The sequence below is a fragment of the Ahaetulla prasina genome, chromosome 7 (assembly GCF_028640845.1).
Source record: "Ahaetulla prasina isolate Xishuangbanna chromosome 7, ASM2864084v1, whole genome shotgun sequence".
NCBI classification, from domain to species: domain Eukaryota; kingdom Metazoa; phylum Chordata; class Lepidosauria; order Squamata; family Colubridae; genus Ahaetulla; species Ahaetulla prasina.
The window spans coordinates 59188732-59215710 of record NC_080545.1 but is presented as its reverse complement, the minus strand read 5'-3'; the positions used below and the strand labels follow the sequence as shown (position 1 = coordinate 59215710).

The following is a 26979-nucleotide window of genomic DNA, read 5'->3' as shown; positions in this document are numbered from 1 at the left end:
TTGCCATTATTTACCTATACTGTTTCATTATTTGTAGTATATCCTTTTTTAAAAAAAATTCTAAAAAAGAAATTCTAAATAAATTAATTAATCGTCAATGCACAATTAGATTTCTGCTTCACATACCATTTTAAAATAATAAATCAAAATAATCTGCTATTTAATAGGCCCTCAAATCAGCCACTTTGGCAAAGAAGAAAGATGTTATGTCCTATTAGTTATTTTATTTCTTCATTAGATTTATAGCTTCCTTTTTTTCCAGATGCTGAAGGTGGGAGACAGTGACCAGCCCAAGGTCCAAATCTCCCAAGAACAAGTCCAAAACTAAAGTTAAACAATTACATGTGGTAATGTAATTGAAGGAAAATTACTATGATAATTATGACCTATAATTTTCAAAGGCTACTACTGTATATTTTAAAATTTCCACATTATTCCATTATTTAAAAATTTAAAAATTGATTGTTTCAGTGCTTATAATTATAGCTATTCTTCACTTGATAAAGCAATTGAACACTTTGTACTTCTAAAGTTCAAAAGTTTATTTCCAGTTGCTGAAGAAAAATTAGGCATGCAGAAGTCTGAGAAACTAGGCTTCCATTTCAACCTTACTGGAATCTCCTGTCACAAAATTAAAAAATACTTTACGATTAGCGTTAATTTCACTTCAAAAACCAATAAACCTATATTATCATTTAAGCTTGTTAAATTGACATTAATCTGCTCCAATAACCAAGACCTAGTTGACTGAGCATTTTCCTGCTTGTTTGCTAGCAAATTTATCTCAGGAAAACATGATTTCAGTTACTTCTGATGTAGCAATAGCAATAGTACTTAGATTTATAAACTGCTTCACAGTGCTTTACAGCCCTCTCTAAGCAGTTTACAGAATCAGCCTCTTGCCCCCAGCAATCTTCTAAGATTGATGCTTAACAACAATACTATGCTTTATAGCTTTCTCCAATTCCAGAGTAGCTATTCCTTTCATATGAATATCACACTCCTTCAGGTTTTTTATGGTCTGTGTTAATGGGTGTAGTTTGAATGTTGTGGTATTGGCCAAAGTCAGTGTGCCACTCATGAATCTGAATGCCAACTCATGAAGATGCTCCGTATTTTTCCTTCTAGCTCCCAGAATGCTCCTTCCATCCATCCCACTTTACTTCCATTTTTTTCTGAAACATTGAGCCATTTTTCATTTTCTAAATATGCCAATAGGCACTTGGGGAAAAAAAAAGGATCAGGCAGGATATCCTGAAGCATTCCCATGGCACATTTTAAAACTTTGACATAGTATATTCTGAAACACCATTTAGCCATTTTTAAAAAATCTAAAATGCTGCTGGGTGTTAGAAATAAATATCATGTTGGGGGCTAGCACTATGATTTGTAATATGCAGGCTTCCCACTTAACTAGCATTTTTTCATTTTTTTCCAGGTCAGTGCAATGTATGTAATAGGTGCTAATGAAAGTATCTGCAACAATATTGGGAACAAATCTTTTATAAACATGAAAAGTTAAAAAAAACACACCACAAGTTCTGTTAGGATAACTTTTCCCCTATGTATTTCAAATAACTATTTTGATCTGTAACCTGGTTTGGGATTCAATTATCTTTCAGTTGCTTTTCCCCACCAAATTTTGCAATGCAGCTTTTAACTCACAAAGGAGAGAAGGAATGACACTAAGCTGTACTTTGAAATGTTAATGTTACTGTAAAATATCTTTAAGAAATATGTGAGGAAAAGAAGACATTTGGAATTATATATTTTTCTGAAGAAATATTTTCAACTGCATACATTTGAATATTAATTTTTGTGCAGTTTAATAACACCAAATTGTAAAATGGAACAGATTTATGAATTGGCAAGAAATTAATCTTCATTGTCTGAAATAAAACAAAGACTTTGAACAATTGATCTTTATTTTGTTTAGTTCCCTTTCCTCTATAATAAAGGTCAGACCAAGTGGCTCTTTCATCTCCTGGTATTTGTAGATAAGGACTTGCTTTGCTATCTATCTCCCTCAAACATCATATAATATATCAAGCACGTCATCTGCATTTATGTAGTAAAGTCTAAAGGGACTGTTTCTTGACAAATGCATTAGGCACAATCCTTTTGGCATTTTCTTTCATAATTACTTGTCTCTAGAAAAGCATAGGTGACTTTGTCTATGACAGGGCCATTTGGTCTGTCATAATTGTTTCTGCTCTTTGACAGCACAGACAAGAGTATTTGTAGATGCACCACTCCCAATTCTGCCATTTAAAGCTGTGTTTACATTACTTAAGTGTCTAACTTCATCTTCAAAAGGTTTTGAATGACTACCCCAGTGTACAGGACTTAATATGAGCCGGTTCTCAAAGACTCAGCCAGAAAACAATGGAATATTTGAATAGCAGTGTGCAGATATTATCCTGCAATCCAGGCTATAGTGGAAGGACTGGGGAGGTGATGGTGCAAGGACAAAGTTATTAGTAATTGATAAGAACTGTAAGAATATAGTAGGGATGGGGGGTGGGAATTGGGAGAACTACGCTTTATTTGTGAAATCTACTACTATATGTCTCAGCCAAGAGAGAAAGGGAAGTTACACAATAGGGTGGCCAGTAAGTGTTGCTTGGATCCTTTTAGTGGTTGTTGGAGAACCTTTTTGAAAACCTCCCTCCAGTTTGTTGTGGGAAACATGGGTGAACCATACTACACGTATTGAAATAGCATTTGTAAAGTAATGTAGAGGTGACCTTGAGGAAAGTATGAAAGCCATTAATAGGGGAAGGAGTGAAGAAACCATTAAGGAGGCACTTGGAAAATTGATTACACAATCCAAAGATTGAAGCAAGCATGAGAAAGAAATTCAAAATAACTCCACCTTGATTTTGTTTAGTATAAGATGGGACAAGAAAAACATGGAATGGCTTTATAGTTTGATATCAGCCCTTCATAGAAGACAAGTCACAAACATCACAGTCATTCCTGAAACATTACTTTATTGTTGTAGATTGTAATCGAATCTTGAAAACCTGTCCAAAGTCAGAAGAGGGAGAATTATTCACAAAAAACTAAAACAGTTTTAGTTCCTATAGGAGGGTTTTTTCCTCCTTAGTCTTGCAGACCGTTCTTGAGGAAACTTAGATTTCCACTGAACGCAATTTGAAAACCTCCACCTGAGAGAGGCAAACCTGGGGTCCTATTGCTGAATTAAACTCTCAGTATTCTTCACTATGGGCCATGATGGCTAGGACTGTAGAGAATTATAGTAGAGCAGGATTAGGAGGACAACAGAGTCCTAAAATCATCTCTCTATTCTCAGTCTCTTGGAAGAAAGTAAGTGCAATGTTGTGTTGTATCCTTACATAATGTTTAGAATATACTTGAAGAGACATTCTTGGAAGCTGCTCCGAATCTTTCTTTCCTGGAGAATATTTATTTTAGTCCTGTGCCTTTCCTCATCTCAGTAACTCTACAAAGTGTTTTTCATTTGAAAGGGCAGTATGATTATGCTTTTAAGCAGGTGTATTTAAGCAGGTGGGGGCAGAAATGTCAAGATGGTATCCATTCCTGTCCATAGGACAGGAACAGAACAGATCAGATTTTTTTATTGGCCAAGTGTGATTGGACACACAAGGAATTTGTCTTGGTGCATATGATTCCAGTGTACATAAAAGAAAAGTGCATCAAAAATCATAAGGTACAACACTTAATGATAGTCATAGATTACAAATAAGCAATCAGGAAACAATATCAATATAAATCTTAAGGATACCAGCAACAAAGTTACAGTCATACAGTCATAAGTGGAAGGAGATGGTGATGGTAATGATGAAAAGATTAATAGTAGTGCAAATTTAGTAAATAGTTTGACAGTGTTGAGGGAATTATTTGTTTAGCAGAATGATGGCCTTTGGGAAAAAACTGTTCTTGTGTCTAGTTGTTCTGGAGTGCAGCATGCTATAGTGTCGTTTTGAGGGTAGGAGTTGAAACAGTTTATGAAACAGTTTATAGAAGATCTACCTTTTCTATTTGTATAAAATGCTTCTAGGATTAATTTTTTTTTTTGCAGTGTTCTTAGCATCTGGCTAGAATATAAAAATATAGACAATGAATAATAATGTGGCCCCAAATAGAACTTTTTGAATTTAAATTATATTTAGAATAGAAAACCAGGCAGTGCAATATATGAAACAGACATAAACCACTTTTCTGTACAGAATATAAAAGAGAAAGGTCAAATTATCACAAGAAGCCCACAACAGTTACTAACCTTTTAGACTTCTTATTGTTGTAGTTATATTTTCCGAACTGTGGGCTGCTAAAAAAGGAAAACGAAGAATAAGAAATTCCACTGTACACAGTGATAAAGAACTGCCTGTTTCTTTCATCAACAGTAGCTTTTTTGGTTCTTCTTTTTTGGTTTATTTATTTGTAATTCTTTTATTAAGATCATGGGAACTTTTTGTTTTCTTTAGTAAAAAAATGAGATATATTTTAATATTAATATCTGTCTCATAAAGTTGAAGTGTGTGTGTATGTGTGTGCCTGTGTGTTTTATAACACCATTCTCCAAAACGACAAATCTAAGGAAGAATTGCTTTATCTTTTTGACATTGTGTAAATTGTGTAAAACCCTGGAGGCTTTGCTAAAGTACAACCATGCAGGACCAGGAGAAATAAGTACTCTCCTGTGCAAGGAGACAGTCTGCCTGCTTCCAATATAATCCATAAGTGGGAAGCTGATATTGGGCTCTGCAAAACAAGTTCTGACCTGTGTAGCAGCTTCAGCTTCTCAAAATACGATCATGTAGATTGCAGCATCTAAGATAATCATCATCATAATAAATTTGCCTGCTCAGCTAACGTGGCTTTGATTTTCTTATGTCAAAAAGAAGCTTTGCACATTCTGACTCTCTTGCCATTCAAACATTTATGCACGCTCATGGACATCCACAGAAGCACACATTATATATATGTATACAAGAGAGAATCCTTTAAAATATTCTAAAATGTTAGAAATTCAGAATAAACTGCCACAGCAACAGTATATTTGTTAGATTTCAAAGAAACACACACACACACTCACAAACACACACAATTACTGTATAAGAATTAGTTCAATTCATAGATTGAATAGAATAGAATTTTTTATTGGCCAAGTGTGATTGGACACACAAGGAATTTGTCTTGGTGTATATGCTCTCAGTGTACATAAAAGAAAAGATACGTTCATCAGGAATTCTAAGGTACAACACTTAATGATAGTCATAGGGTACAAATAAGCAATCAGGAAACAATATCAATATAAATCATTAGGATACAAGCAACAAAGTTACAGTAATACAGTCATAAGTGGAAGGAGATGGGAATAATGAGAAGATTAACAGTAGTGCAGATTTAGTCAATAGTTTGACAGTGTTGAAGGAATTATTTGTTTAGCAGAGTGATGGCGTTTGGGGAAAAAACTGTTCTTGTGTCTAGTTGTTCTGGTATGCAGTGCTCTATAGCATCGTTTTGAGGGTAGGAGTTGAAACAGTTTATGTCCAGGATCTGATGCAAGTGAAGATTGCTTTGATGCTGTTATCCCAACTATAGACCCTCTGCAGTGTACATTTTTTATTCTAAACCTCATAATGACCCAATTGAATTATAGTTTACTAAGAAAATAACAATCACAATAAACCTTCCATTTGAAAAACCCCTTCACATTTGCTGCAATTTTAAGATTTGGGAGGAGACAAAATATGATTTTTCTTCTGTTCCCACCTCCAGCCAAAACAATCCATATTTAGTGATACCCAGAACTTTGTATTAATTGTTCCAGCCAAGGAAAGCTCAGGGAATGTTATCTATACAACCATACTTTGCTATTTTTGGGTGTGTGGTTGTTTATGTGTAAGACTTTGAAGTGCACCACTTGGTTTGGAGGGGGGGGAGGAGAAGAGGAAGAAGATCTGTTTCCATTTTAGTATCAGATCTAAAACCAACTAGTCTGCAAAACAAAATGGTAGCTTTGGAAATGTTACTTCTTCATTTGTTCTCCAGCCTGATGTTTGTTTGGGTGACGTAGGTTGAATGGGAGCCAAGTAGGAATGAATACATAGAGCAATGAACCCTTTGCATAATAACTTGGGAATAAGTGCATTTGCAATTAATGGGGCTTGCTTCCAAGTTAGTATGCACGGGATAATACATAATTGAGACCCACAAGCAAATAACAGCCTGTGAACAGTAGAGTGTTCTTTGACTTGTCTTGGCTTGTTTGAAAAATTTGTTCTGAAGAGGACTTTTTAAAGGGTGTTTACTGTTTTTGGCTTGTGATATATAAATCGGCTGGTCTTGTGATCTGGTAGACAGTAGATTGGTATTAGATAATGCTGTTTTGTTTGTAATTTAACTTTTTGCCTTTGATTTCTATACTGTTTGGTCATAAGGCCTGATCATCCTTTTCATAGAATTTCTTCTTTTACCAAAGAGAATGCAGATATTGTTGTAATTCTGTAACTCTGGAAATGGTCTGAGTATAGACTTAGTGATGGTGATTGCGATTTATATGCTTTTGTGGTAAGAGTGCTTGCTAATATTGTCCATATGATTTCTGTGTGGTTGTGTATATAAATGAAATCAGATATCATATTAAGTTTAAATTCATGTAATCTCAAAGCACAGGATAAAAGTATTTTATAACTTTAGTTTGATCTGGTGGTTAAGGCACCAGATTAGAAACTAGGAGAGGTTGAGTTCTAGTCCTGCCTTAGGTATGAAAGCTGGCTGGTGACTTTGGGCCAGACACTCTCTTTCAGCACAACTCACCTCAAAGCATTGTTGTGGGGAACAAAGAAGGCTGAAGGAGTATTAGGCACAGAGGTGGCATTCAGCCGGTTCGCAGAGGTTCAGGCGAACTGGTAGCGGCTATCATGGGTGCCGCCCACCCGCCCCAGCTCCAAGTCGTGGGCAAAGCAAGCATGTGCATGCACGGTGAACCGATGCTAAAGGTAAGTGAAACCCACCCCTGATTAGGCATGTTCGTCATCTTGAATTATTTGTAAAAATAATAATGGTAGAAAATAAATAAATATATATTGTACCGAAGTGTAATAAAAAAGGAAAAAATATGTTTACATTTCAGCACTGGAAAAATATAAAATCTAACCTATTAAATAATTTTTGTTACCTGAAAAAAAATCTCCCTCCATAAGCAGCCTTCAGATATATTTACTCCCACAATGGAAATGTCAGTCAAGATTTTTAGAAGGCACCAAATTTGGAAACAGCAATAGTACTTAGACTTATAGACCACTCCACAGTGCTTTACAGCCCTCTCTAAGCGGTTTACAGAATCAGCATATTGCCCCCAACAATCTGGGTCCTCATTTTACCAACCTTGGAAGGATGGAAGGCAGAGTCAACCTTGACCTGCTCAGAATCGAACTCCTGGAGTAAGCAGTGAGTTAGGGTGTGTGCCACCATGGCTCAATGCTGCTGTATGGACTTTTGAATGAAAATACAGTTGGAGAAGCCAATGGTGGTGATGGTGATGATTGCTAGAGACTATCAGAGTAAGAATCAAGATTGATAGCAGAAAAAGCATTCTGTAAAAATTCTCTATTGTTGCCAAGAAAAGTTAGACAGATACAGTATGTCTATGAAGCCATCAAAGATCAACCATGATTCAAAGGAGCCCTTACTTTTTAACTTGCCTATATAGTATTCCTTTCCTGTAGTTTAATTTCGGATGGGCCGGGTAAAACATGTAGCAGTGTTTCCATAAACATTAGGCAATTGCCCTATATTTCTGGTATAATATGTTAAGGTTGTTGGTGGTTTATTTGGAATAAAACTAACTGAAGCCATTGTTCTCAAAGCACCTGGGGATTAAAATGATCTCCTGTGATTTTAGCATCTGCTCATTCAATGGGAGATGGAGAAGTCAGACTCTTAAGGTTTAATCAAATAATGGGAAAATAGTACTTTATTGTAAAAAGAAAAATCAGAACATACAATATTTGTACAAGTTTTCACTCTTTTTTCAAGCATGTTCTTGTATTTGTATCAGACAATTTTTCCCCATAAAACAGACATACTTGCTGACACATTGTAGTTGATGATATTCCCCATTTTTATCTCATTATCAAGCAATTTCTTCTTGCTCATTTCTTTCTCCTATCATACTCTGCACATTTGATTAGCAAGAACTTGATTCTGGCACACAGAATCTGTTTATGAAGTGTAAGCTGCCATAAATTGCAGTGAGACTGATAGTTAGGTAAATGCAGTGGTGGGATTCAGCCAGTTCGCACCACTTCGGGAGAACTGGTTGTTAATTGTCTGAGCAGTTTGGTGAACTGGTTGTTGGAAGAAATCATTAGGGCAGAGAACCGGTTGTTAAATTACTTGAATCCCACCACTGGGTAAATGGGATAGGACTGGAGCCCAGGTATATGAGCAACTGTATTATAGTAATGATTAGATGATACAGAATATATCCTAATCCTGTCACATAAGGAAAACCTGTATTCTTCAGCTATTCTAATGCTAGAAATCCACTGTAATATCTCTTTATAGACACCCTAACCCCTTTCATTCCTAACCTTTTTGTTGAATCTAAATAGCTTCTTTTTAATTTTAGAAATCTTTCATTCTGGTAGTTATTAGCTAATTCTTAAAGCTTTTCTTCTCCCTATGAATATTAGCAATAAACATTTGATTTTATCATCACTTTATGGGCTATATGTTGGAGAAAATGGTCACCAGTGGTGCAGTACTAATTAAGTATTTCAGTCTCTTGTCCAAGTACATTAATTTTCTAATAGCAGAGAACACGCTGATAACAGCTGAGCTACACTACAGCCAAAATGAACAAAAAGTAGTGGTTTTGTAACTGGCAATTAAAAATTAGTTCTGCATTTATTTCTTCAAATCAAGTTCTTGATTTTATATTTCTGCTGAGAAACCTACATACTAAAATATATTTCATTACTGCTGTCTCCCCAATTTGCATGGGGCTTATTGATTCCTCAAAGGTTTTAGTGCTGGATAAGAGAAATTTCAGGGACAGGTGGCAAACTTTAACAGCAAGACTTTTCTTTAAAAAGCAAATTAATCGCCTATATTATGTATTCAACATAAATGCAAAAAAAATTATAAACACCCATGCCTTTTTGCATTTTTATAGGTATGAAACAGTGATGCTTTTAAACTGTTTCCATCAATATAGATTTAAAAAAGAGAAGATGCTTGGTTCAGTTCTAAAGAATGAATTCCTGGGTGACTGACAAGAAAATGAAGAAAAAAAATTACATGTTACAATATAAACTTTCTGTCCATTTATCTATAACTGACTTACTAAGCACATTTTAAAAATCTCAAATCATTTTGAGAAAGAGCAAAACTCCAAAGTGGGCAAACATGCAGCCTCAAACTTGTCATATAGATCAGCGTGGATCACATCAATAAACTGGGAGCAGAAAAAATACAGATTGAGGCCAGCAGACTTAGAGAATTTTTATGTGGATGGCAGAAAGCCTTAAGGATACAATAATACTTCTGGTTCCTTGAAAATATAGTAGTTCCCTGCCTTGGTAATGCAAATGAATCTGCTTTCAATCAACCAAGAAAAGCACATCTAGTGATTGCCGAATATGCAATGATGGACTGAAGAAGGCTTTGTGAATATGGAGCTGTCAACCGCAGCAGAATGAAGAGTTGGCAAATGGACCAGCTCCTCAGAATTTCTCTCCAGAGCAAGGAGAGGACCAGGACTGCCCACAAGTGTTTCACACAATAGCTCTCTATGAAGAGACTGTAAGACAACAGTATCTAGCCGGTTTAATTGATCTGGAAGCCTTAGGAAAAAAACTAACAAGAGGACACTTTGAAGATTGGACACAAGAGGGACACCAGATAAGATATGGAAAGAAGAGCTCTTTTGCTGCATTTTAACAGAAAGTGTTAAGTTTCTGTGTTAAAAGTAAAGGAATATAAAACTGGTTTATTGATTAAGGCTAATCAATATTATTAAAATATGTTGTTATTTTTGGTAACTCTTAATTGACTTTTGCGGATTATAATTAAATGATGAGGCTTTATAGTTTGATTATAGATAAGAGATGAGATAGGAGAAGATACAATTGGATGAAATATCAGGAATGAAGTTACAAGCACTGACACTGTAGTTGTCCTGATGGAGGAGAAAGTCATTTCTTCATATATCTTTTTAATTACTTTTTTCTTTTTCTCTGCACTTTTTATATTTGTCTTAGTTTGTACTAGTTTTTTAATTGTTTTATATGTAATCATGAATAAAAATTGTTATAAAAAAAGGAAAACACACTCAGAAATGCCTGATATTTGGGTTGTTTTGTTGAATTTCTTTTCAACAGGTTAGACTACTAGGAGAAAGGCAGGAAAAGATGGATGTCAGATGAAAACTTATTTCAAGTTATATTTTAGGTAACTTTTAAAATTAGAATTCAATTTATAGCATTTTTGTGTAGGAGGATTACATTTTCTCTGTCTTTAAGTTAAATTTGATCATTATAAATGCAGAGGAAAAGCAGTTGTGATATAAAGGAGCTATTTGGGTAATGCAGATTATTTATTTTTTTTAAGTAGAAATAATGGCTTCACACTGAGCTTGACTTTCAGAGAGCGATCCACACAGTTTTCTTGGCAGTGTTACAGAAGTAGTTTTTCACTTGCTTCTTCTGGAGTTTGGCTTACTTTTGGAATTTTAAAAAAGAATGAATAAAAGTCAGCAAGCATTATATGTTTAGAAGTGTCATATAATAATTCTAGAAGAACCACAGTGTAAACAAGATACCATATAGAAAGGCAAACTAATCATTTGCAAGTGAAAAACAGGCCCAGACAGATCTGCAGTTGAACATCCATTAAACCATGTTGCTCACATCGTCATCTTAGGTCATCTTTCAGCATCATCTAATTCATGGTATTCTTCTAAGAACAAAATGGGACAGACCTTCTATGTTCATCACAGACATCTGATGAAAGGAAGATAGGATTTGATATTACGGGGTGATATTAGGGGTGATGAAACACTATCTGCAGATTTTTCCTAGCCCCAGTGGCATCCTGCTAACTTTCTGGGCACTTTCAAGTCATTACTGGTTTCGGTCCTCAGGTCTATAGAAAAACATAGATGCTGAAACACATTTGTTCTTAAGCAGCCAACCTGTAGCATTAAGAAACCTCCGATGTTTCCTCCAACTGACTAGTTACACTTCCAAACCCTGAACTGAATCAGTCCCCCATCTGTACCAATGTTGTTGCCATACATTTGTAGGTACCAGAACTCTGATGCTGTTGAGACTGAGTCAGTTTGCTCAGTTAAAGATTCTGATTTCAGAAAATAAAATAGTATTAAAGGCTGGTGGCAGGGGAGAGCAAGGAATGTCTAGCAATTGAAAAACTGCCTGCCTCCAAGTTCTCTGGACCTTCAGCTGGAAACCAGAGATTATTCAGTGATAACCATGTAGCAATAGCAATAGCACTTAGACTTATATACCACTTCACAGTACTTTACAGCTCTCTCAAAGCGGTTTACAGAGTCAGCATATTGCACCCAACAATCTGGGTTTTCATTTTACCAACCTTGGAAGGATGGAAGTCTGAGTCAACCTTGAGCCTAGTGAGATTTGAAATGCCAAATTGCAGGCAGCCAGCAGTCAGCAGAAGTAGCCTGCAGTACTGCATTCTAACCACTGCACCACCATGTAAAAAGAATGTGATAAAAAACAGAAAAAGAATTGGCCTGCATTATTTGTTTTTTGCTTCAATATTATATATTTATTATTGTGAAAAATATATTTTAATGAAAAAATAGTCATGGAAGAGATAATAACCTGTGTGCAAGACTAAATCCTTAATGAAACAAAGATGAAAAATTCCAAAAGTATTTCTTTGGAATGGTTAAAATTGTCTCATTGTTTTCAATGTCTTGAAATAAGTAACACCAGTATGAATTATAAGAACAATAACAAGGACTATTTAGAGATTTGACTGAAGTGAAAAACTAATAAGACAAAACTCAGAAAATCTTTTGGGATTTGTTTACAAGAAGGTATTGAAATACAAATCAGAAATTGAGCAAGTGTGTATGATTAAATGGATGCAGAATCTGGAGAGCACAATTGATATGCAACAATGGGAATATCGATGGAAGACAAATATTAAATTTACTATCAATATAATACTTAAAGAAAATTGGTATAAATGTTTCATTGTTAGTATATTACTCTGGTGCCGATTGCCAAAATAGATAATTCATTTTCTAAAAACAGTTGGAAGTAATAATAATCAAACCAGATCATTCTTGCATAATTGGTGGCAAAGTTATAAAGTTCACGTTTTGAAAGATGATTTTTGTAGAATATTAACCCTAAAGAAGGATTCTTTGTCTGCCAGCTAGTTTTCTTTTAAATAAATACCATTAAGTTTTATATTCCTGCAAAGTATACTTTCTATGTGATAAATGCAAGGATAGTTTATGACTCTTGCTAGTAATGTACCTAATTTTCACCTTGAAGAAGGGCAAGCTATACTATGGGAGTATGCTCAATGTAAAAATATTATCTCATCTAAAAAATACAGAATTTAATTCAACTTGCATTAATGTATTATCAATTTGCATATGGACTCATACTGAATCATTTGTATTTCTCTTAACATAATGCTTTTACTATATTAGGTCTTGTCTGATTTGTTAAGTATGGACAGAACTTTTTAGATAAGATAGAAAGTCTTGTAATCGTTTATAGTGACTTATGATTCTTGTTATTTTGGCTATTATTGACATAATACTGATTTGATTTTAATAATGGTTTGGATCTCTACAATGTTTAAAATTATAGATTGTTAATATTTTTCTGTTTTCTGTTTGCTTTAGCTATTTCTTTTTTGCTTTTTAAAAGGTTAGTTTTTGCTTTTAAATATTGAATCATAATCATCACCATTATCTAGATTCTAAAAATTTCTGGTTTGTGCTATGCTGCAAATGAGCCAGAATTTAATTGACTTGACTGCCTGGGGACAAGCATGATGTGGTATGACAGAAACATGATATTACCTTAGAAGTAGTTTCAAAATCTTATGTGGAAATGATTCCAACCAACCACCCTTCTCTTGCCATTCCCTTCCCTCCTGCCTTCCTTATTGAAAGACCAAGGGTTACTTACTTGACTATCTATCTCCAATGGTATCTCCCTATGTTATTATCTAACCCGTAAGTTAATATTGTCCTGTGGGACCTAAGAGGAGGCCTTTTCAGCCTTGGTACATGCCCTTTGGGATATCAATCCTTGAAGATCAGACTTACCTCAGCTTTTTGCAAGGCATTAAAAAGGCGGTTTTGCCATCAAGACTGGTGTCCTGATAGTATCTTGAAAAGAGACCTTGAGAGAAACAAAAAGGTCCTGAACTGGAGGGCTCTTTGGACAGTCACTCATGATTAGATTTTAGTACTGTAATTATCTATATCAGTACTGTAATTATCTATGAGGCTGCCTTTGCAGATCATCCAGAAGCTATAACTAGTCCAAATGCACTGGCACAGACAGTAATGGAAGCACCACGTTATGTGCATGTGGTCCTTCTGATCCACAAGGGTATTTTTTACTAGCTGACTTCCAGGTGCAATTTAAGGTGCTCGATATCATCTTTAAAACTGACTACCAGCCAGGGGTACTATATATTTGCCCAGTCATCTTTGCTCATTCAGATTGGCCCAGGGTATCTACTGGGCTCTGTCAATTCAAGAATATCATCTTGTGGGATCCAGGAAGCATGCCTACTCTTTTGCAATTCCTGCTCTCTGGAATGATTTCCCTCCAGAGATTCTTATGGCTCAATTTATTTTTAATGTGTTATTGAAAATACAAATACTGGTTTCAATCTTTAAGAATATATATAATCTGAAACTGGCTCCAATTTCTTGGCTGAAGATAAAAGGTACTGATATTGCTTATGGTAAGAAAACCAGGCCTTTCCACTAAGGAAGACAAGACTTCCTTCATGTTGGCACTTCAGTAGTTTGGTACCATTTAACTTTGTTCTTAGTGTGTGAGGAAAAGTCTGTTTTTAATGCTGGAATTTTCTTTTATTTTGTGTTATATAATATCCCACAGAAACTTGGCAGAGAGACTAAAATTTTTAATTCTTTACTCTAACCTTCCTAACATAGAGAACAAGCCCAAAACAGAATAAGTGATCTCTTTGGGAAAAAGCTGACACAGCGAGAAATGTTCAAGAAAACAAGCAAAAAGAAAGATCAGATAAAAAGTTGTCAGTTAAGTAATTTGCTTGTGTATTGCAATTTGCTGATTGCAAACACTGACAGCAAAAGGGTTAACATCAGCAAACCATTAAGGGAAATGAAAAATGCTGTTTTAGATGACAGACCTGGATAGGCAGTAAATTGAGGCCAAGAAATTACCTGCTGTGCTCCAGATCCAGCAATCTTGAATTGCCACTTCAGTGCATAAACAAAATGCATGACTCTGGAACAGTTTGGCCCTAGGATTCTTTTTCAGTAGCAGTTGTGCTATTTGTCAGCTGGCTTTTTATAAGTATCATTCTGATGGGTGTAAAGAAAGATGCTTCATGAAGTGGCTGAAGTACCCATCTACATAGGCAGCTGCCACTGTGCATTGCTCTGAGGACCTCTTCATAATAACACATTCAGGGAATCTGTCTGGGTGGATAGCTGACAGATGAGAAAGAAGTATACTGCCAATGAAAGAGGCCTCAGAGATCCTCCCATTCCAGACAATGCATCCTTGTCAACATCCAGTATATGCAAAATAGGGTTTATTTAGAAACGGGAATTAAAACATATATTCATTAAGCTTTTGCTGATACTGATGGTAAAAAATATATGGCTGAGAGCTATGGCCTACCCTGTGGCATGCCTTATGTTTCTTTTATTCCCTTGAAAGTATATACCCCTTTACATTGCAGAAAACATGCTGTATTTGACATCAATGGCTTTCACTTCAGTTTCAACATCTGCACCTCTTAATACTTGTGAAAACAAATGCCAGTATCATTGCATGGGCATGGAAGACAGTGCACAATCTTAAATAGCTAGGCCAAACTATTGAGCAGATAAGAGAGCCTTTGTGTTTCTCAAAGGCCTTTTTCAGAGCCAGTAAAATAGGAGTGCATCAAATGTGAAGTTATTTTGGTCTTGTCTGAAAGGCACACAAAGCCAACGGGGAAGCTACTTGGTTTGTGTTAAACCAAGCTACTTGGTTGTGTTTGTGCTTCAGTTTTTCTAGAGTACTTCCTATGAATTAGCTAAATAATTGATTTTTGTTTATTGAGAAGGACTTTCAAAAAGGCATGATGAAGTTGGCACCACAGTGACAGATTTCATGTAGGGTAGTGAAACAGGATGATCATATTACGATGTAAACAAAAATGTATTTATTTTTAACCTTGTTGTTTCCCTGAAGCAGATGAAGAACCTCCCTTCTACCATATAACTGTAAATTACTCTATATTTCAATTTGGAAGCAGAGTCTGAAAGAAGGTCATTGTGTATTGCTTTCAGAGTTAAAGTTCATGGTTAGAGTTAAAGCCTTATGCAGAGAAAGGTTTTCTAATTAGCCAAGAAACTGAGCTTTAAATTCTAAGGGTGTGTTCTAAGCAGACACCTTCTCAACTATGGCTATTTTCCAGGCAATTCATCTGGAAAATCGTCAAGTGATTTTTAAATATACTAAATATATTTAAAGCATACAAGTATATTATAAAGGACATAAAGAAAATTGCTGAATAATTCTGTTTTTGCGCCATGTTTAAAGGAAGACCAAGGATGGAGAGCAATAGTCTGAGTTGTGTTGCTGCCAGAACGAAGGCCTCATCCTTCATCTCACAAAATCAAGGGGACTCACAACCAGTTAAATTATTTTGACAAACATACACATCTATCTCACAAGCACCTTTCATTATCCATGCTAGTAAAAGAAGCTAATAACATAGTTAATATAGTTTCTTTTGCCTAACTTAAAAAAGGCCTGTCTCAGAAACAATTCAGGGAAAAGGGTACATTAGAGTTGCAAGACATGGGGGGAAGAGATTCAGATTTTAGCAATGGTAACATTGCCTGTCCTCAGAACAATCTATTCATTGTATATTTTTGATATATTAGGGCTATTTTAATATACTACCCTAGTGCATCATTGGGAGCCAGTTTGGCTTAATGGTTAAGGCATCAGCTAGAAACCAGGAGACAATGAATTCTAGTTCTGCCTTTAGGCACAAAGCCAGCTGGATGACCATATTTATTTATAAAATTTATAGGCTGTCCATCTTATCTCAAGGTAACCTTAGGACAGGGGTGTCCAAACTTGGTCCCTTTAAGACTTGTGGACTTCAACTCCCAGAGTCCCTCAGCCAGCAAAGCTGGCTGAGGAACTCTGGGAGTTGAAGTCCACAAGTCTTAAAGGGACCAAGGTTGGAGACCCCTGCCTTAGGAATTCCCTCAGTCCAGGGAAGGATGCAAATGCAAATCACCTTCAAAAAACTTGTTGCTCAGGAGTTAAAAATTGACATGAAAGCACACACAAGAGAAACCAACAACCTAAAATGCAGGGCAACTTTGACAAATATACAAGCTAAGGAACACAGAGACTCAGCCAATTTCAACAATACTATAGAAATTATAGTTCAGTCATCTCACTTCTGTTTATTTTACATTATAAGCAATATTCTATATTTTCAATAAAACTAAGGATATGTCTCTTATTTTTGTTTAGCCTTTTTACTCTTTTGGTGTGTTACATGGATTATTAATTTAAATGCAAATCTTTAAGAGGGAATGGTGCAAATTGGTCATTGTCTGAAGAAGATGGGAAAGCTTACAATTGTTAAAGAGAAGAGAATTGGAAAGCACAAGTTAGAAATGAATGGCTTCTCATATAATTCCTAGTCGGAATATAGAAAGACTGAGAAAAAAGAATTATTCCCAAGTTGATAGGGTATGCTTTATAGAGAGAAGTGACGTATTTGCTTCATAAGATTGGAAGAATTTACTTGCCTCTAATTGAATAAAAATATATGGCTCATATTTATTTATTACATTTATATACAGCCCATCTAATTGTTTATATTAAAAAACAAAGACATCTACAACATTACAATGAAGCTTCAGTGAAGTCAATATAAATGGATCCTGCCAACCTAGAACACTTTGTTGTTTAACGGAGAGTGTAAATTGATGCCATCCCACACAACTAAAAGTACTCAAGCTAGAGGCAGACACTGTAAAAGCAACTATTCTCTTCCCTGTCAATTACAATAACTAAACTAATAATTTATCACTTTGTGCCTGTTCAAGATACCCAAAATCCGCTGAGGCGGCTTCCTCATTTTCTTAATGGGAGAACCAACTTTGTGCTTAAGAAAATAAAATTGAACAGAATCTATAGACAAAACTCACAAAATGCTAGATGTTTATTTATTATTCAAACTTATATAATCATTTATGTATGATTTTGGGCAGCTTACAAACAAAACAAATGAAACAACAAAAATAGGAAAACTGAATACAAGAAAAAAGTAATATAAAAGGATTAAAATAAATAAAACTCATAGCTGAAGTAATTGCTTTCATCAAACCATTCAGTACAGCTGAATGTTGTGTTAAAGAAATGTATGCAATGTCTATTTTCTTTGCAAATCAGGATGTGTGGGTTATACAGGAGTCTATTGAATCTAAAACCTATAGTCTTTGAACTCTGCTCACAGAATTGCACATTCCAACAATCAAACCAAAAGTACCCAGTCTAAACAAAACCCAGTGGAAACGTCGAAGAAATCTAAAATGATTCAACCATACAACAAAAGTAACACCCATCGGTGTCAATAAATATATTCATCTTTTTAAAATACCTATTTGTAGAGTTCTAACATACTTTTGAAGTCTCTTGTTTCAAAGGATATTGATATTGTTTCAAAAACAGGTACATGCAATCTGAATGCTATGGACTTATTTTAATATTCAGCTAATGAAACCTCCCTCACAGGTTTCAAGGACAGCAGGATAGGTCTCATGGAAAATTTAGTGCAAAATTGTACCACACACAAAATGGCTTGAATGAATTGCTTACTTTTGAAGGCACACTTCCTCTTCTTTCTGATTTTGTTGCTGCTGCTAAATAACAAACAATTCATAAAAAAATACAATATTCAATGACAATAGAACATAAGAAAGCTGCTCCTATGGCTGTTCATTGATCTTTTGAGGTTGTGTAAAAGGCAAAAAAAATCAGCAAAGAAGGTATATTAAATAAAAAAAAACCCACTGTACTTCATTTGGTATGTATTTATCTCTCTGGAATCCAGGAGACTGAATTTTATTTTCACCTTAGGCATGAAAGGCAGCTGGGTAACTTTGGGCCACTTTCTCAGCCCAGAGGATTTTGTAGTGCAGAAAATAGGAAGAAGGAATGGTATGGTGGCCACCTTGAGTTACCGGTATTTATTAAAATAATAAAGAAGGGATATAAATAAATATCTTCCATTTTGTGACTTTTGTGGCATAACAGCAATGGATTAGGTTTAGGCGACGGTTAGAAAGGAAATTTCCTGATATATGCAATTTCTAGCACCCATGTTTTCCCTTCCGTGTTAACAACACAAATGCGCACTGATTGCGCACCGATTTCGGGTCCCCTTCGAAATCACATCTAACTGATCCATGTATTAGAACAGTGCTCGGTTATGACAGCGAAATGCACTGGATTTGTTTTTGTTGTTTGAGATGCAGAGGGATTTTAAACTACGGATGAGGTCTGTAGTAGGCCGTAACCTTTTGCAGCGAGATCCGAATGAAAGGGGAAAAAAAAAAAGATCAGTCGACAGCAGGATCAACAAAAGCCGTTTGCATTTTTTTTACCCTTTTAGTAAGATAAACGCGATCCTCCCGTCTTTCCCAACCTTGTTATGCATCGTATTAAACAAGACATAAATCACTTCGGACGTGCGCGAGCGCCAGCCAGCAAGCGCGAGCTGCTACTGCAGCCCTGAACGTCTTTATACAGTACGAGACGTTCCATTCTCAAGCGGCGGCCGCTGCTGTTGCTGCCGCCGCCGCCGCCGCTGCTATTTTCCAGCCCCGCTCAACGAACAAACCCAGGCTCGCTCTCTCGCTTCCTCTCCCTCTTCCAGTTCTATTTGTTTACAATCAGATGACATCACTTCTCCCCGTGCCCCTCCGTTCCAAGAAGACGTCACAATGGTGCGATCGCCCGATTGGTTAGGACGGGATCTCGGCCCCTTTTTCAAGCGCCATTGCCAGCCTGGCCGCGGTTATAAAAGGCGCTGCACGGAGAAGCCCTTCCTTCGTCTTTGGTAGGAGATGATCTGGATCTGGTAGTTCCTGGCACTGGCGCCTGGCTACGTCAGAGGGTGGCGGCTCAAGCTAAGGAGCGGGCGCCCCTCCTGAACTGAGTGTTCTGAAAAGATCGCCGCCTCCTCCTCCTCCCCCTGACTTGTTTTCTTCTCTCTCTGTCTCTCTTTTCCTCTCTCTCTCGTTTTCTTTCTCTCTCTCGTCCCCACCGCTCGGTTCCTCTTCGGCGGACCTGAGCGTGCCCCGAACACTCTTGGTCAACCACCGGAGCTGGCTGCCTCTCGCCCCCTCCGCCTCCATGCATCCCGCCCTTTACACCCGGGCCAACATGATACGTGAGATCGCCGCGGCTGTGAACTTCATCTCCAAGTTCCTGCGCACCAACGGGCTGATGAACGAGCGGCAGCTTCAAACGTTCAGTCAGAACCTGCAAGAGCTGCTGGCAGGTGAGGGGGGGGGTCTTCAGATTTTCCGTCTCCTTCCGGATAGTATTTGGCAGGGGGGGGGGAGGGAACGCAAGCAACAACCGCACAGCTCTTTTAGAGTGCTTCCCCCTCCCCCTCCGCGCGATCCCTCGGATCTTGTTTGTCAACGTCATATTTCAGCCTCCCCCCCCCCACTAGCTGCCCCTCCGTAGCTGTTGGGGCTAATGCTGATGATAGCCAGCATTGGCACTGGGCAATTGGTGGAGAAAGGCTGCAGTGTTGGGAAGAAGGGAAGGTAAATGGTTGCATGATTGGACGGTTCGTGGGAATATCACAAGCCTTCCAAACAGCTTCAGGGAACGAGCGAGACCTTTTGTGTTTTTTGTACAAGCCTAGGAAGCAGCTATTTTATCACTTTAGCCCACTGTGATCTAAAGATATCAGTGGGTTACTGCCGTACTTCCCTTTGGTTTTGATTTTGCTCAATGCTTCATGTATGCAACGGGGGATTTTTCACTGGTATATACCTCTGCGTGTCTGGAAAGTCCCTTTCGCTGCCTTCAGTTCCTCTTTCTTTTCTTGGTTGTTTATACACAAAGATTGCATTGCTTAGGCTAGCATACAGACGACACGTCAATCATACTTTTAAAGTTCTGAATATAAAGTCTTTACAGCCCTCCCAATTTTTGTATTGGGTTTTGTATATAAACAGGAGTGAAGTACATTTGGGTGGCATTTTAAACTCATTTAAGATACATGACCTTTTCTCATTCTGCCCAGATACAAGTAACTGTTAAGCTGTATATCTCTTATATATTCTCTGGAAGAGCTCTATTTATCATTTTCAACGGCTTGACACTGGAGGGGTGCAGAACAGACATTCTTGAGATTCTGCCTAAAGGCTGGTGGGGGGGGGAGCATGTCTTTCCACATGTTTTTCTTTCCTCTTCCTCCATTAGCTTAGAGAAGAATATATTAAATATACCTATCTGTGTGGTACAGTAGCAAATATTTTTCATACCTTATGGGAAGGCGCAAGGAATTATTTAATAAACATGGACTATTAATCTGTTAATTGAAAATAAAGATTACACTAGTTTCTTGTTTGAGCTATAGCAGTATCTGAGTCTCGCCTCTTCATTGTGGAGGCTAGATTAGTACAGTACTACTTTCCGCAGGAAGCTTTATCACAAGCCAGACAACTTGTTTTCTTTCTAACACGACTTAAGAATTTGTAGTAATTCAGTGTGTGTGGAGTGCCTTTTCTGTACACCTAATAACATTACTAATATTTAAATACATGCTACATAGTAATGATACTATATTACTGAATATTTTTTCTGTTCTGAATCTTAAAAGGTGTTGTCACCTGTAAAGAGCTTGGTAAATGAAGTATTAAGCAAAAATATTAAGATTTTAAGTGTTAGCAACAGAGAAAAGGTATCTCAAAATGTGTACTTTATGTTCTGAAAATATTACTGAGTGTAGTTATTTCAAAGATTGGTTTGGAAATACTAGTTTTGGGAATGTTTTTATTAGCACTGGAAAATTTAAGTTACATTTTTGACTGTACTACACAAAGAGACTTCTACAAATGCTTTTTGGTAGGAGACTAGGGTCTGCTAATCCATGTACAAGTAAATGGATGGGAATTGTGTATGTGCAGTCTGAACAAAGCATTAACACTGTGAAGTCTGTTTTTATTATCTTAACCCACCTGATCTCAGGTGCCCCCCCCAAAAAAGTAAACCACTTCTAAAGCTATATAAAACTATCTTGCAAGGGGGAAAACATCTAAATTGTTATTTATACACACACACACATACACACACATATACATACATATATATCATTCACATTATATTTTGAATAGCACTTTATTTAGCACTTCAAGTTGATTGGTGCTCATCATAAAATTTCATATATGCACTTTCAATAGTTTGTGTATAATGTAATGTGAGAAGGTGCCATTAAGATCAGTGGTTCTAAACACCTGTGGAAATAGATGTCTGACTTTGATAAGAAGCTCTTATCAAAGATTTCAGGGCATAGTCTTTCGTTTTGATAGGCCTTTCTATATGCAAACATGAATTTATTCTTGAAATAAATTGACAAAAGCTTTATATAGAAAAAATGATTCAAGAGCTCATGATATATTTTTGCTAAAATTAGGATTATTTTTCCGGCTATCAGCTAATAAGATAATATACTGTACTGTTCCCCACCCCTCAACTACCAGTTCTATTGTCTTATGCACTGGATAACAATTCCTACAAGACTAGGCAGCTGTAAGGGTTATAAGAGCAGTAGTCCGAGTAATTACTGCTAAGAAAGGTTGTCAACCCTAAACCTAAACATACCTCATCTATTATTGAAGCACTAGAAAAGAATGATTCCTGTTTCTGAACTTGTGTGAAGAGCCAAGTGTGATGTTTATTACTCTTTTCTATTCTGTAGAACATTATAAACACCACTGGTTCCCTGAAAAGCCATGCAAAGGATCAGGCTATCGATGCATCCGTATCAACCATAAGATGGATCCCCTGATTGGAAAAGCAGCACAGCGGATTGGACTTAGCAGCCAGGAACTGTTCCGGCTTCTGCCAAGTGAACTTACTCTCTGGGTTGACCCGTATGAAGTATCCTATCGTATTGGAGAAGATGGCTCGATCTGTGTGCTGTATGAAGCCACACCAGCAGGAGCAAGCCAAAGTACCACCAGCATGCAAATGGTAGACAGTCGAATAAGCTGTAAGGAAGAACTCCTCTTGGGCAGAACCAGCCCCTCGAAGAGCTACAATATGATGACTGTATCAGGTTAAGATAATAGCCTGTGGATGGATCATAATAGAATGGATGGATAAATTTGGTTTTTACTTTGGGTGGGCTCCTCTGGGGATGGATTACGGAATTTAAACCATGTCACAGCTGTGAAGACCTGGCACAACATAGAATGGTAAACTTGATTTGATAATGGCAGTGCCATAGTTTCGACAGTACCTTTCAGTGATTTAATAGCCTGTGAGTATAGATGATTGCTTTATTTCCTAATTCCTGAAGTTGTCCCATATAGGCTGCAGTTTTCTCCCAGACATTTTGCTTAATTTTTCTTCTTTTTTTAAAAAAAAAATGCACACACACATTTTCAATCTAAATCTATAGCTATAAAATTGTTCTCTGCATTAAGTGTTGCAGAAGGAATTTGCACTATACATTTTTTAAAGTTACCATTTTTGGCAGCTCAGTAATAGGACTTGTTATAAATATTGATAATACTGGAAATTTTATTCAACCAGACTTTTACTTAGGACTTAACAATATGTACATATGTCACACTTAGTGGCCATGAACTGGGGAAAATGGTTTGATTGCTGTTTTGTACTGGCCTTCAAGGTAGTAAGTGAGTAGGCTGTTCTATGCCAACAGGCTAAAGAGAGACCATTTAAAGACACTGTCTGAACTGTGGTGCATTTTACCAGCCAGCTATCTGTACATTTGCTAGCTTGTAGTTTTCTAAGACTGAGTAAACCTCTTATTTTTAGAAAGTGGAGGTCTGGTTTGTAATTTCCTTGTACTTAATTGGTAAAAGTCTTTTCCACAAACCACCATCTATTTTGTGAACTTTGTTAGTCATCTTTTTGGGTAAATTATGAACTGGTGTAAATTTGTACAGTTCATGTATATTGATTGTGGCAAAGTTGTACAGATTTCTATATTTTGGATGAGAAACTTTTCTTCTCTCTATAATAAATCATTTCCTATCTTGGCATTTTAATTTAATCTCTTGTCGTGCTTGCATAGGATTAGTTAAAACTATTTTTAATCCCAGTTAATGTATTATAAAAGATAAGCATGGAGTGCAGATTCAGGGAAAAACATGATCATTACAGATGGATGAAGGAGACCGTTGGAGTGTGAATGTTTGAGAACACACACTGAATGTGTCACTTTAATTTTTAATACTATTTAAAATTAATCATAATGTGGAGATAATGCACAAGTCTATTAATTCCTGAATACGTTGTGCAAAGTGACTTCCAACAAACAAGAATTACGACCAAATCCAGAGGATTAATGTTTATATGGTTGCCTGATGAACAAGGATAGCAAGTCAAGGTGGTTCACCTAATCCACCATTTAAGAACACAAGAAAAGTAATAAAAAACAAAAAATCTTATTTCTGACTTGACAGATACCTTGCTCAGCTGGTATTTACTAAAAAACAATGTTGCACAGCCCTTAGGAGCAAGTTAACCGCTCAACAGAAAATTTTGATTTCTTTTCATTCTTCAAACACAAGATTCCCTTAGAGAGCATAAGATGACATTCAGCAAAAGGTATGTATGCTTTTCCTTCCTGATATAAAGAGTTGAACTTAGGCCTATGGAAGTTAATTGAGCTTCTGTTCAGTAAAATTGGATAGGAATGGCTTGAAAGCTTGAATTTATAACTGCAGCTTGTCAGTAGGTTCCGTTCTTCACTGCTGCCTTCAATCAAAGGTTTCCCAATGTAAGAAATTCCCACATACCACAATTGTTATCTGACTCTACTGAAGTGCTAGAAGGTATGGGGGAGATTGACATTGCATACCTTGCCCATTCAAGACTGCTGGACAACCTCTTGATGAAATTGTAGCTTTATAACTTGCAAAATCCCTAAAGTTAACATTCCTTATAATGTTTAAGGAAGGCCTATTAAAAATACATCTTAGGTTCTGTAAGCCAATCTTCTTAGCCTGTTAACTTCCAGCTATGCTATAACTGCAGTTCCCAGAATACCCACTGTGCATGGCCTTTATAATTGTAGTAAACTCATTCCTAGCATACTGTATTTGGAAAGTACAAGCTTGAGGAAGATTGCAGTATGTAATAAGAAAAATTGACTTGCTGGTGATTTCTACTCCCTTCACCCTCAAGTGGGTGGAAATGTGTGAAGCGGCACCAACTTGCATATCTCCAATGAGCAACATATTTGGGGGGGAGGGCTTGCATTTGTGAAATGAATTTCAACTGTATTCTATAGGTTAGAAAGCTAGGAATTAATCTTGCTTGTATGAGTCAAATGACAGCAAATTCCAATTTTGGAAAAGAACGTATCATTTCAATTAACTTCCCCAACGTCTGTGGTTTAAACTTGAGTATAGCAGTGTTATTAGAAGCTGGGCCAAGGAGAAGCATTCATCTAAGCACTACATAAATGGATTAAAAATGTTCAAAGTACCTCAGAAACACAGTTCAAAAGTACTTCCTCCTTCCTGAAATACATTCAGATTTAAAACTGCTCGCAGTGCTTATTCTTATAAAGACATTTTCTTGAAGTGTCATTGCATTATGTATAGACCACTCTTAGGATGAACTGGTTTCTTTTAAATATAAAATGTATTATATCCCAAATGTAGGACTTATACAACCTTTGATCACTTCCTCCTTGGTGAATGCATACTTAAATTATCCAAACAATTACAACTCCACCCTCATTTGTCTAACATCCTACCTAGCCCACCTAATTCAAAAGTAGTCCCATCTATTGACTTTAGTTGCTAAGCAGGTTAAAAAAAATTTATGTTTTTACTTTGGAACAAGCCAGTGCTAGTTCTAACCTTAAGGCTTGTTTCAAAATGATTGTACTGTTGCGGTCATATATCAGAACACACAGTCCCTTTAGAGAAAAAAGCAATACTCGAGGGTGTTTTCAGAGTGGTTTCCTGTGACTAAAATGTAGCCTTTCTTTTTCATACTTGAAAGATCTGCAGATGTAGCTTGGTCGATCAAGTATTCTCTTATTTGTTTTCTTTCTATACAAGCTGCTATAACTCTTGCCCTCATGATATCACTTCAAGACATTTATAAACAAAATACAATAATGTTTGTTAGGTTGTCTGTTTCTGCCAAGTGGCTTCTACATTTGCTGCAGGAGGCTGATAAGAGAGACCTTAATTTGAGTTAACTTCCCTTTTGCTAGAAACCAGGCCTTAGACATCTTACAACAGCAGGACTGAGGCATTTTTAAAAAAACGCCTGATCACTTTTGTTGCATATTGAATTGGAGTGAGCATAGGCTTCACTCAGGTCCACCAATCCTTTGGGAAAATACTCAAACCCCATTGGCTGACTTGTCTGACAGCTCCCTATAAAAGGGGAAGCAGAGGAATTGGCTGCTGGGTTGTACTGATCTACCAATAAAGAACTGTTGTTACTGTTAGCACAGAGTCCTGTTTCTTCCATCGCCCGATTTAACGACTTTGGGAGTTATATAGTGAAGGACCACATAGCACTAGATTGTTAATACCCAGAAGTTGGGAACTAGGGTGAGAAATGTCACTATTGTTAACTTATCTTTGGACTGAACATTGGCAAAGTGTGAATACAAGTGTTACAAGTTGCAAAATTGCCATTTTACACTGACCAAAAGACCTGAGAGAAATTTTTAAAAAGTTGCCAAAGGCCACTCTTACAAATTCACAACTAAGGCAGACTAAGAAATGAAATCCGTGCCACCCAGCTTCAGCTACTGTCTTATCATAGCCCTAAATTGTAACTAGGCTAACATCTTCTATAATATGGAGGATGGTTATTCAGGGAAAGAAATCTTAATATGTTTCAAACAGCTAAGAGACAGAATGTTCTTATCATAAGTAAAAAATAAAAAGAATCTTTACTGAAATTAAGTACCTATGTAACATATCAGGCATTGTCTAATAGCAGTAGTAGGAAGCTTCGTGTCCTCCAGATGCTTTCAGTCATAAGCAGGGTGAGCTTGCTTCCTCGAGATGATAGGAGTTGCAGTCCAGCCCATTGTAAAGCTCCAGATTGGAAAGGAAACCTTAAAGCATGAATTGCCTGTCCTCCTGTTTGGAAATTAGACCAGCATCTTGAAAACATTAAAGACTTGCAGTAAATAATTCTATTGCAGCATCTTACCTGTAGTAATTTTATTACTTGTATTAATGTTTATTGGTTGCATGTTTCCACATCGGCCTATGCCATGCCATGCTTGTTTATTTGTTTTTGGATTAATGTAACATGAATCGAGCCAATATTGCTTGCTCAACAAATGTTTAAGAAACCGGGCCTAATCTCAGATGTGAAAGTAACCTTCATCTATAGACAAACTCTGACACTGTTAGAAGTTTCAGCATGAAGCAAGCAGTTGAATTATTTAGCAACTTTCAGTTAAACTACAGTG

At 36.6% G+C, this 26979-nt stretch overlaps 1 protein-coding gene and 1 long non-coding RNA gene across 2 annotated transcripts; both read left to right on the top strand.

Annotated features, from left to right (window-relative positions):
• The first annotated feature begins 5238 nt into the window (after nt 1-5238).
• On the top strand, nt 5239-10325 carry LOC131201776 (uncharacterized). The gene is made up of 2 exons (XR_009155999.1): nt 5239-6992; nt 9173-10325. It is a non-coding gene; the product is annotated as an uncharacterized LOC131201776 (long non-coding RNA).
• Nucleotides 10326-19360: 9035 nt separating this feature from the next.
• Nucleotides 19361-23569, top strand: BTG1 (BTG anti-proliferation factor 1). Its single transcript, XM_058189976.1, has 2 exons — nt 19361-19815; nt 22252-23569. The coding sequence occupies exons 1-2, from the start codon at nt 19668-19670 to the stop codon at nt 22614-22616; spliced, it is 513 nt and encodes a 170-aa protein (XP_058045959.1). The 5' UTR covers nt 19361-19667; the 3' UTR covers nt 22617-23569.
• The last annotated feature ends 3410 nt before the right edge of the window (nt 23570-26979 follow it).

Bases quoted from the DNA above. Each gene is read 5' to 3' on its own strand.
- BTG1 (XM_058189976.1), top strand. From the start codon at position 19,668: ATGCATCCCGCCCTTTACACCCGGGCCAACATGATACGTGAGATCGCC. The intron at 19,816-22,251 runs GTGAGGGGGGGG...TCTATTCTGTAG, and splicing joins CCTGCAAGAGCTGCTGGCAG to AACATTATAAACACCACTGG.